This window comes from Cetorhinus maximus, chromosome 15 (genome assembly GCF_964194155.1).
Source record: "Cetorhinus maximus chromosome 15, sCetMax3.hap1.1, whole genome shotgun sequence".
NCBI lineage: Eukaryota > Metazoa > Chordata > Chondrichthyes > Lamniformes > Cetorhinidae > Cetorhinus > Cetorhinus maximus.
The window spans coordinates 93704511-93716581 of NC_135893.1; the positions used below are offsets into that span (position 1 = coordinate 93704511).

Below are 12071 nucleotides of genomic sequence, written 5' to 3' on the forward strand. Positions count from 1 at the left end.
GTTTATTTTCAATGTGACAAACATGTAAATTAGTAACTTTTTGGAACGATTTGTGTTTTGTACAGGTAGAAAATTACCTGGTTTAGTAAAAGCAACCGTTGGGACAGATCATTCCCAGAATATGGCCAAGCATGGAGAAGAGTCATCCAAAGAATCACAGCAAATAGATCTTCAATTAAACGCCTCCCGACAGAACAAAGGCTGTACCTCTTCTACAAAATTAGTGGACGGTCAATGTGAAGAGAATGTTGTTATTGAAGAGGTTAAGGTTGAAAAAGCAAAGGTATGAAGATCATTTTGCAAAGCAGTTCAGACTTCAATATTATCTTGTGTTTCTTTGTAGTTGCTGGAGCCAATTTATGCTCAGTTTATTACAGTATTTATGGTATTAAAGTGTGCTGCATTTACAATGTGCTAGTCTTGCTGGAACATTAGTTTCATTAATTGATATCCCTGTTGGCATTATTGGAATTAATAGATTTTCTAACCAGTAGTGTGTATTAACTAAAAAAGATGCTTTGGACTTGCCATTCTGTTGGGCTCAAATAGCATCCTAAGCTGCATTGCTGCAACAGAGCATTCGTTATCAAATTCTGTTGTCTGCAAATGTTTGTTAAAAGGATGTAACTTGGGAAGAATCAGCAACAATGAACAAAATGGTTATTGGCAGAGAGTTCGCTGTTGAAATCGTTAACATTATGTTGCATACAGGTCTCTAAAGATTCAAAGGGGCGAAGGGGATTTATTTCTGGAACCAATAAATACTGATGCTGACCACAGTAACTCCTCCGATCATACCTATGTTTTGCATTTATTTTCACAGGAGAAGGGCCACGGAAAGAAGAGGAAACCGTGCAAGGACACTCATTTAAAAAGACCTCATGAAACTTTTAGGATGCTAAAACGACAGAACCTAATACTAGAAGCCGTGCGGAATTTAAAACTGATTGAAAGCCTGTTTTCGTAAGTTTTAGTGCATGATGCCAACATGTGAATCTCTATCAAATCTGTTGAAGCTTTACCAAACGACTGTTTCACTAACATCATTGGCTATGGGGAAGCAATTATCAGAAATATTACAATGTCAGGGAGATTAGTTAAATTCAGGAATTCCAACATTAGGTAAGTATTTTTAAAAAATTAACTTCAAGCATGGATGATTCAGTATTACTTGCCCTTCTGAAGAGATTAACTTTGCAACTTTTCTTTGATCTGAATTTAAATGCAACACAGTACAAAACGCAGCTGAGTGTCTTTCTATATTTCTATATTTCTGGCTGTGTTGTGGCACAGGGAGTATGCTGCAACAGATAAATTGCAATATTAAGTGAATAAATGAAACGAGCCATGAAAATCCATACTTTTTCTCCTGTAGAAAACACTAGTTCCTAGGAGATAATAAAGATTATGTTGTCAATGGGTCTTTAATCTAACTTTCTCTAAACCTGTATGAGCTGTTTTGACATGTCATTTAGCTTGTCTCAATCTTAAAATTATACCGGTAACTCTTCAGCTTTTCTCCCTTTGCAAGACACACCTATGTCTTTGTGTCTTTCTTGATTCCAAGGGTAAAATGATTACACCTGCAACTGTAGAGGAGCCTATGATGGATTTACTTGTTGTCTCAACTGAAACTTATGTTGCTGCAGGCAATTGCTTAGGGGTGGAAAAAATAGTGTGTCCAAAAAAGTACTATTATGGGTTTAGTAAAGTTGCTGAGAATTATATTTGAGAGTTTAGGGTTTAACTGTAAAGCCCACATTTCTTCAAGGCAACCCAATGACATGGTTAGCTAGTACAAAGTAGCTTTACTTTTAAAGAAACGTTTATTTTGTTTCTTCTCCAGGCTCCAGAAGATGATCATGGAAGAGGAGAAGCAAGATGGTGTGGTCACCAGGTGCTGTAAGAAATCTATAGTAAGAATGGTTCAAAAGTTGTCGCAGGAGGGACTGCTCCGACTCTTCCGTACCACTGTTATACAAGATGGCATCAGCAAAAAGGTCAAAATTAAAGCTCATTTTTTTTCATGTCCACATTATAATTATAAGTTTGACAAATTTTGGCAAAATCACTTAATTTCTTTACTAATATCAATATAAAGTGGATGTTTTATGTGACTTGTATAAAGGACTGTAGTGAAGATCTTTGTACATTAGTTTTTCAGTTTTTGTGATGGAACCTTCACTCTTAGTGTGCATCAAAGGCAAGTTTCTCAGTATGTTTCTATACTAACTAGGTGGAGTTTGTGGCTCATCCGTCTGTGCTTCCCAATGATCCACTTGTAAAAAGTGCCATTGAGCAAGTTCGATTTAGGATTTCCAGTTCTTACACAGTTCACAGGTTAGTAGCTAATGGGTTATTTTATATTGGTTACTAAATTCGGCATTTACTAGGGGTAGGGCATGCCTTATAACCAGTGATCACAATTTCTACTTCCACTGTCTTAGAAGAGATGACAGTTGTACAACACATAACTTGGGGCTAGGTGCCTGAGGAGCCTGGAGAGTTTCCTGAGGAATCTATTGGAGAACAACTGCTTGCGTTTATATAGTCCCTTCAATGCAGAAAAAATATCCTCAGGTGCTTCACAGAGGCATAAGGAAAAAATAATGCATTGAAGCGGAAGAGAAGTGTCTTTGGTACCTCATGAATTAGTACAGTAGGGACACCAATCAATAGTAGACATTCTCAACTCCATGATTTGGCTCCATTTTCAAGAAAGTAGATGTGATGGATTTTTTTGACCACTGGTAAGAAGATAAAACTTAGAGTCTTTTACTTATTCAGTCGAGATCAGAGGGTTCAGGAATTGTCCAAAGTCTAGCAGTGAAAGTTCATAAATGAACACCACCTCTCTGCTGTTGATTATCCAGAGTCATCCAAAAGAGGAGGCAAGTGAAGGGGGGGAAATAATCTACATTTCTCAAGGTTGGCAAAACCTGCTTCTTAATCTTCCGCTTAGTTTCTCGGAACTTGTTCCTTTGAATTTGCTAGAGAGTGCCTGTTCTGTTAAACTTGGGTTTAAGTCTCTGTATCATCTAGTTGAATTGCCATTAGATGAAACCATTCAAAATTCCAAGTCTAAAACACTGATCCTTTCTTGTTACGCAAAACAATTCCATACTTTTAGTTTTTTATATATAATTAAGAATCCGATAGGTGATTGACTTAGCGTTTAAAGGTCTATTACAGTAAAGAATAAATAAAAGAGCTTTATCGCTTTACCTTAAGGCAATAATGAAGAATAAGGCCTCCCCGTGACAATATGAATGATATCATTTAGGGCAGGTGCGCCCAATTTTTCTTTTGCCTTTGCAAACCATAAAATTTAAACTGAACAAATCATTGAATAATGAACATTTTGGGAGAACTAACGTGGCAAGGGAATACACAATGAATGGTAGGACCCTAGGAAGTACAGAGGATCAGAGGGACCTTGGTGTACATGCCCATAGATCCCTAAAGGCAGCAGCACAGGTAGATAAGATGGCAATCAGCTCCGAGACCACCCCCTCCCCCATAGCCCACACGCCGCCTGAAAAATTCAGGTCTATGACTAAATAGCAAAAGGACTGAGTTGTCTGAGCTTTCTGAGGATGGATTACCAGGGTTCAGACACCCCTGCCTTGCATTAGGTTTTATCTTCATAGCATTCTTATGGCCTTTACTTAAAACCCAACTTCATTAAGGTATATGTAGCAACTCGACCTGAGTACCTTTTTCCCATGAAGAAGAGGAGCAGGAGTTAGGAGGATAAGTGTTAGCGGAGTTGAAGTTCATCCCGGGCAGTGGTGCAAAATGGGTGCCATCAGGCTGGCAGCCCATTATACGCAGTTCCTGGTTTTCCGCTTTATTGCCATCTGATCTGAAACTGGCCATTTTGCACCACTGCCCGAGTCAAATTTCTAGCCAGTGTCTCAAGATATGAGGGGGCTGAAAGGCCGTGCTGAGTGAATCTCTTCTCAGATTACATGAAAACTATTGCCTAACTGGTTTGAACTTTTAAGGATATCCTTTAGAAGAAGAAATCTTTTAGGCAGTTTGAGAGTTACTGCTTTCATTTGGTCGGTGCCACATATGTGAAACAGAGGAGCGTGGCTATCATCACAAGGGTTGTTGCTTAGTTTGAAGGGTGTGCAGTCTACTTCTGTTATTTCAAGTTAATGGTTAATGGTTAATTCAAATACAGCTACTCTGTCATTTTAACATAGCTTAATTCAAAGTACTGGATAATTCAAGTTATTTTCAAACAAAAAAATGCTTTAAATTATTGTGATTAGAATATGGAGGAAACAATTCTACCACTGATTTATTTAGCTTCCATTAATGAGACTGATCAAATAATTCAGGTTGCCATCTTATTTGTCATCTACTCGCATTCACTTGTCTGCTGTATTTGTTTTAAATTAACTATGACTGTGGTTTGCTCTGGCTTTTTATTTCACAGAATGAAGGTGTTGCAACTCCATGCTCAGAAAGAGAAGGAAAAACAAGCAAAAGAAAATGCTTCAGTGATTGCACCTTCCGAATCTGAGCAAAACAAGAATGCAGAGATGGCCAGCAAATGCTCCACAAGTAAAACTGATGAGAAAATGGGTGTCACTCCGCTTAAGAATTACCGCCCTGTTATAGGTAAAAATAATCTGCGTGAGTATTTGGAGAAAGCCATCAATGTTAATTAGTGGCCACAGATTGGCGTCAATCTGTTTTAATTCCTGTTTGCAGGAAAGAATGTTTATAGCACAAAAGATATTCAGCTCTATGCTTGATCAATTCAAAATTAAACCTCCTATCCTCTCTTCTCTCCCATCTCTCTACATTTCAAATAATTAGCCAGGTTTTCTAATGTTTTTTTTTCCTCAGCTACTCCTGGTAGCAAAAGATAATCATGATCTTACAAACTTCTGTACAAAGAAATTTCTCCGAGTCTTTCTTCTCCCTGTCTTAGTTTTAAATTGATGATCCCCCTTATCACTGACTCCCAACAAATGGAAGTGATCTTTCCCAATTCATTTCATCACAATCCTGAACTAAATCTCCTCCTTGTCTTTTTTGCTCGAGTGAAAAGAAAAGCCTTTGCACTGTACCCTATCTATGGATTTAACATTATTTCTACAAAAGGGACTCAAAATTGCACGAAGCACTCTCTTAACTTAGGCCCAGCTATTGTTTTCTATTAATTTATTGATGCTTTACTCTTGTAATCTATGTTCCTATTTATTCTCCGCTGCATAATGCTACAGTTGTTGTACTAATTTAATGATTTTGTCTGAATATAGGGGTCATTAAAAATACATATCACTTACACTTATGCCTGTCATTTTTAAAATTTGACGTCTCCTTCAGTTCCTGGGCTCGGGCGTTCACTTGGCTTCCTTCCCAAAATGCCTCGGCTACGCCTGGTCCACATGTTCCTCTGGTACATTGTTTATGGACATCCTCTTCGGAGAACTTCAGAGGAAGCGGCTATGTCTGCACCTTTGGCTAGTGCACCGAAAAATGCTACAGAAGAGGCTTCAGGTGCAGAAGCACCCAAAGAACCAGCTGTCGCATCCACATCAAATGGGACCACTGACATTATTACTATAGATGGGAACAATCCAGCTGCTAATGGAATGCTTGTGGGGACATCGACTACAATTGAGATTGGTGAAGATTGCCAGTGGGATGGGAATATAGAACATCTACACGTGAAAGAGACTGGTAATTTGAGCTTTCATTATCCTCCAAAGTCATGTTCATTAAGACAATATTGACATGAAAAATCAGGTTAAAGGAATGCTCCTCAAACGTCTTGTATCATTGGATCATTGTTTTATGCTTCTCATGTTATACCCGATAGAACAAGATGTCTTAGCACACAGCTGGAATCAAATGGTGAAGGTTAGAACAGGACTGGATGACCTACACCATCCTAGTCCTCATTTCAATAAAAAACAAAATAGCGATTAGATTTTAACAAAAGGAACTTCCAGTTACTGGATGGAGCTCCTAATTAAATTGGTTAAGCTAGATTATGGCACAGAATTTATTGCCATTTAATAGGAGATCTCAAACTGTTGTATCAGGCTTGCCAAGTTTCATCAGCACTGCACTAAGACAATAACCACTCGAAATTGAAAAGCTGTCTTTAATGTTATAATTTTAAACATATTGCCGTTCAGTTGCTAGACTTTGTCAAAAACTGAATTTAAAATATTTGCATTTCATTTCTGTATGCATTACTAAATGCAGTAGCATTTGCCTCTATTGTGCTAATTTGCCCCAACTCTTTGCCGCACCCCCCCCCGCAGATTTTGGGAATAAAACACAAATGCTCAATTGCATTTGACAGCAAATGCACTTAAAAAGCTAATGCAGGATGGTTTAAATCTTTATTTATCAGAGTATTGTATGCAACCTGCATTACATTAACTGTTTTTCAATAACGCATTGACTGTAACCAAAAGATGCCACAATTTGCACCTAATGAAAGGATGATGGGTACACTAGTACATTGTCACTGCGACCATGCTAGATGGCCTGGCTGGCGCCACAACTCATTTTAAAAGGCTATTAAAACAATGATCAAGATAAGATGTTACCACTATTTCTAAAAGGAAAATACAGCTGGAATCATGGACGCAATCTCTTCCTTTCAGTATGAATGACTTCATCTGCTGGAAAGTGGAAACAAATTTGCTATTTTCTCATCAGTACAAATCTGGCCAGCTACCAGTTCTATTTTTTTTAAAAGGCCGGCATTCCCGCCACCCCCAAACAGTGCTGCCGTAAGCAACCTCCTCGTTCGCCTAGTGGGCGTGTCGTCCTTGCGTATAATTGAAAGATGTTCAGAGTGTAGAGAAGTAAAAATGACTGTAGGGATTGACGCCAAGGAATAGAAAATAAAGATTTGAGTTTAATCTCAGTTACTTAAATAATTAGGGGCGTAGATACTGTAAACAATTTAACATAAAACTTTATGATCTGGAAGGTTGCACCTGTAGTTGTCCCCTTGAGTAGTTTAGGAGGGAATCCATGATGGAACAAATTGTTCATGATCTGTGGAGAGAAATAGTTGGATCCACTCTCTTGTTCCATGCTTGAAATCTGTCACCTTAAAAAAAAAGTCAGAAATTAGGCTAGTGTGACCACATTTGAAAAACTGTTTTAAGTAAGCTAAAAGCCATCCTAGGAAGTTTTATTCTATTTTTTGCAGTTATGACTGGTCCATTTAACTCTTTTTAACAGTTTATGTGGATGAGGCGTCGTGGAAGAGATACAGTCCTCCTACCCCTATTCACAGAGAGTTTGGATATGGTTGGGCTCTCATTAGTGACATATTGCTCTGTGTTCCCCTCTCTATCTTTGTCCAGATAGTACAAGTCAGCCACAAGGTAAAACTATGAATTTATTTCTTGAACGTATTGTTACATTCAGTATTAAATTTGCTATTAACAGCCTAGCTAGAAATACAGTGCTCCAGGTGACAGTCATAAAGCTGTAGGTTTTTGAAGATCTCAGTTTGCTATAATCTAATATATTTGAAGATGTTTTATAAATTCAATAGAAAAATGTTTACATTCTACAAGAACCAGGGAACTAACTTTACGGTGACTCCCACGATATTGAGTCTGTGTTAACTGATATATATAAAAGGGGAGTAGATAATAGATAAGGATGGGGAGTTACAGACCTGAAACTTAGTGGTTCTGATATTCAAAGCTGGGTTAATGAAGCTCCAACAATTTACGAGCACTTGTAAGATCCCACAGTTAAATTCGTAATTTTAAACGCGATATATTTTATATGTTGCATATACTTTATCAGAAGCTGCTTCATACTTTTATTGCCACCTGGAGCAGCCAAATTAATAGTGACATAATAGTTGAAATTGCTCACTCAGTGTTCACATTGTTGTCAGCTCTTGCCCTTCAGCAAGCAATGCTTTACATTACATTTTATCACTACCCTCTCAACTGGTCTTAAGCTGTGCGACATTTCAAAGACTTTTTCCACATGGAGCAATTTCTCAGCTACATCAGTTTTTAAACATTGGAACAATATATTACAGACTCACCTTAAACTTAAACTCTATGAGTACTGTGTTTTGATTTCTCATGAAAGTATTTTGTTAACAAGTGAGATGTCCAATAATTGTATGAAGTATTGTGGTAGAATTACATACACAGGCTTTCCATGAAGTTATGATGTTGATTTACTTAAAATTTCTTCTATATATATGCTCTTTTTGTCTCCTTTTTAATAGGTTGAAAATCTGGATGAGTTTTTAAATGATCATTATATGAAGCACACTTTGGTCAGGGACTTACCCCAACCCATGAGGCAGCAACTTCTTTACAAGCGGTAAGAATTGTCAAGTTTATTTTCAAAATTCAAGCTGATCCCTCACAGTACCAGCTTTATTGCTATCAGTAGGCATTTGTTTTAGCATAAATACTGGTTCACTAATGTGCTGCTTGAAAAACAAAACAAAAACTTGTAAGTACAGGTCCTTGGTGAAATTTTGTACTCAAAGTTAGAGGAACAAAACTTCTGTTACAGGCATCCAGTGTTGGCATCAAGCACTTTCAGCTCTAGTAAAGGAAGTTCAGTTAAGAGCAAAATAAGTCTTCCTCTCCTTGACCTGCAGAATATTGTCCCGTGGTACAAATGTTCCCTTTTCACAAATAAGTCACCTCCCTGGCCTTCCTGAGTGAGCTTTTACCAGTTTGAGATTCCCCACCCAGTAAGTTTGATTTAAGTAATGATTTAGTAATGCTGCAGCACAGTTCTAAGCAAGCGGAAGGTTTGCACCCGGCTACAAAATATAATTAAATTCATTAGCTGGCAGTATATTCAGCCAAGATGAAGACACTTCAGGAATTTCCGTTGCATATTTTCCAAATGACACACAAAACAAAAAGTTTCAAATAGCATGTTCCTGTGGTTGTTGGTAATAGGCAGAGTGCAGATCATACTCAACCAGCCTGTGTTTGCAAAACCCAAAACAAAACATCTACTGTTAGATGTGATTCTGCAATTGGGCAGCACTTGCTGCAGAATACTGAGTGCGCTAACAGCTACACTAGCAACTTGTTTAAGGTAATCAGTCGAGCTCCGAAAATGGCTCATCTACTGTTGCTAGAAGCAACATACATTCAGACATGGGGACCCGTTCTCTGCGAGCAAAAGGAATGTGTTCACGTCTTGCACCTTTTTTGAATTACCTGGGAGCTTAGGGAGGCTGTGGCTCCCCATTGCTTTCTCCATAGCAAGACCTTGGCCAATCAGTGTCAACCAGCCAACCAATCAGCACTCTTTTCTCCTGTAGCATAAATTGTTGTGATCGTTTAAAATTTGGCATTCTTGCGTTTGACCTGATAAACACAAAACAAGAAGCTTCGGCAACATGATCTCTCTTTTCAACAATAAACAAGAAGTTATTAATCCTTTGAATATTCTGCAGCAATTGGATCTATCAAAACACCACTTGTCAAGTAAGTCTTTTACAGAGTGCCTGTGTAACCAATATGAGAATAATTTGCTAATCAGAGGTGATGCATCCCAATAAACAGCAGTAATATATTTTGGTTTTGAAATGCTGAGAGATTCCTGGGAATTTAACACTTTGCTCTTTGGAAACTCAAGAAAGGAAGACTTGCCTTCATGTAGTCTCTTTCACAACCATTTGTTGTCCCAAAGCACTTTACAGCCAATGGGATACTTTTGAAGTGTTGTCACTGTTGTGAAGGAGGCAATGTGACAGCCAATTTGCTCACAGCAAGCTCCCATAAACAGTAGTGATAATGACCAGATCATCTTTTTTTGTGATGTTAAGGGATAAATATTGACACCTGGTGTAACTCCCCTGCTCTTCCTCCAAATAGTGCCATGGGATCTTTTACATCCACCTGAGAGGGCAGATGGAGCCTCAGTTTAACATCTCATCCAAAATATGGCACCTCCACCAGTGCAGCATTCCCTCAGTACTGCTCTGGACGTGTCAGCCTTGATTTTTGTGCTCAAGCACTGGACTAGGGCTTGAACTTGCAACCTTCTAACTCGCAGAGAGTGCTACCAACTGTGCCACAGCTGACTAAACAACAAAGAATATCATCATTGATGCAAATAATGTTAATTTTTTTGATGTTTACAGGAGATACATATTTTCTATCTTTGAGAGTTTGCAACGTCTTTGTTATATGGGATTGTTGCAATTTGGTCCAATTGAAAAATTTCAAGAGAAAGATCAGGTAGGCTTTCAGCAAAAGATGTTATGATTATAACGTCCAAAATAATTAATAGATGTTGCGTTTTAGGTTCTGAATCATGCTTGTGCTTTTTGGCTACCGTTTCTGAGAAATCCAGTGTCTGTATCAATGAGTTGTGTGACTCCATTTCAGGCTATCATTAATTTTTTTTTTTCTTTATTCTTTCATGGGATGTGGGTGTCACTGGCAAGGCCAGCATCTGTTGCCCATCCCTAAATGCCCTTGAACTGAGTGGCTTATTAGTCCATTGCAGAGGGCAGTTAAGAGCCAACCACATTGCTGTGCGTCTGGAGTCATATGTAGGCCAGACCAAGTAAGGATGGCAGGTTTCCTTCCCTAAAGGTAATTAGTGAACCAGATGAGTTCTTACAGCAATCGATGATGGTTTCATGATCAGCATTACTGAGGCAGGCTGTAGGCCAGTCTTGGCAAACTACTCTTTTTCTCCTATGGTTTGAACCTAGGTTCCTTGGAAAGCACAATCATGCATGTTAGCTTACACTGTATGCAGTGGTCTCCTGTGGCAATTCATTGTTCTGGTGGAAGTCAAGGAAGAGCTGCCAAACAGACAATGGGTTATTTCCTGTACAGAGAGAAAAATGAGACACAAATCGCCCTCTGCGCTATCTAACTGTATCCATAGTATAATAGTACTATATTGCAGAAATCTTACAGTCATCTCTAAATGGAGGCTTACTGTTTGAAGAATTGAGGAGGAGGGAAAATCGTTTTACATAATGTACTATGCTTATATTCCATTTAATACAATAGAAAGCTATTTAACTGAGGCAAATGCCCACTCAAGTCCTTGGGATCAGTTTAATTGTTTAGTATCCAAATCCCATTTAATGTGTAATCCCTCTACAAGCTTATACTTACAATTGTAATTCAGTTCAGAGAAAAGGAACTCAGTTGTGTTGTCTTGTGCCTTTTTTTGCTTAACAACATAGTTATTCTAATTTTAAATAAAATATAAATAAACATACAAAACCTTAACTAAAGTTTTAGTTTCAAAACTCTTTGGTTTTTTAACGACTTCATTTATTTTTTGAAGGCTTGGCTGTATATTTTAAAAGATATACCACACACGTACATAATAGATTTTCTACCCCACACAAAGGCTTTCCACACTTTGGGAGAGAGACAACCAGAGAGCCTTTCACAAAGTCTCTGCCAGTGGTACCTTTTTTAAGCAGTGCACAAGAGTGACCGAGTGAAATGCGTCCTGCAGTGTCTTCATCCCATCTCTGCCTATGTCCAGCTCTCCTGCCACACCGCGCTGCTGAGCTGCTCAAGTAATTCCACATTGGTGTGAATATTATTTGACATAATATGAAACCTGAAGCTGCAAGTTGACCTTTGATTCTTTTCTTTCCCTCTAGATTTTTGTTTATATCAAAAAGAATGCCATGATTGTGGATACCACTAGCTGTGATCCGCATTACAACTTGGCCAGAAGCAGCCGACCATTTGATAATCGCTGCTATGCTCTCAATAACTTGCAGGATGTAGAAAGCTTCTGGTTCGATCTTATGTGTGTGTGCCTGAATACACCGCTAGGTAAGCATAGTTCCAGATCACCTATTTTTGCTCAATAGGTCCCTACTGTTTTTTTTCCTTCTCTCAAACTTGTTGCAAGTTAAAGGGATTGTAGGCCTGTTTAATCAAACTTTAACTGTAGCTGTGTTGAAACAGCAATTTTTGTCCTTGAAATGTCTGCCAAATGATTGGATGCCCTTTAAACCATATTTCTACAGATATGTATTCCAGCTCTGTATCAGTCTAGCAGAGAACTGTCAACCAGTGAATTCAGTTGTT

At 38.3% G+C, this 12071-nt stretch overlaps 1 protein-coding gene across 6 annotated transcripts in view; it reads left to right on the forward strand.

The window, feature by feature from the left end:
- Positions 1–12071, forward strand: part of gtf3c1 (general transcription factor IIIC subunit 1) — a 65446-nt gene that overhangs the window by 18608 nt on the left and 34767 nt on the right. For 5 of the 6 annotated variants that reach the window (XM_078558972.1, XM_078558974.1, XM_078558975.1 and 2 more), the window contains 10 exons: positions 66–283; positions 824–963; positions 1847–2000; positions 2237–2340; positions 4448–4647; positions 5347–5703; positions 7231–7376; positions 8249–8346; positions 10139–10235; positions 11636–11813. In XM_078558972.1, coding sequence (XP_078415098.1) covers positions 66–283; positions 824–963; positions 1847–2000; positions 2237–2340; positions 4448–4647; positions 5347–5703; positions 7231–7376; positions 8249–8346; positions 10139–10235; positions 11636–11813 — 1692 coding nt within the window. The remainder of the gene's footprint in view (positions 1–65; positions 284–823; positions 964–1846; positions 2001–2236; positions 2341–4447; positions 4648–5346; positions 5704–7230; positions 7377–8248; positions 8347–10138; positions 10236–11635; positions 11814–12071) is intronic. The other variant, XM_078558973.1, reaches the window with a different exon arrangement.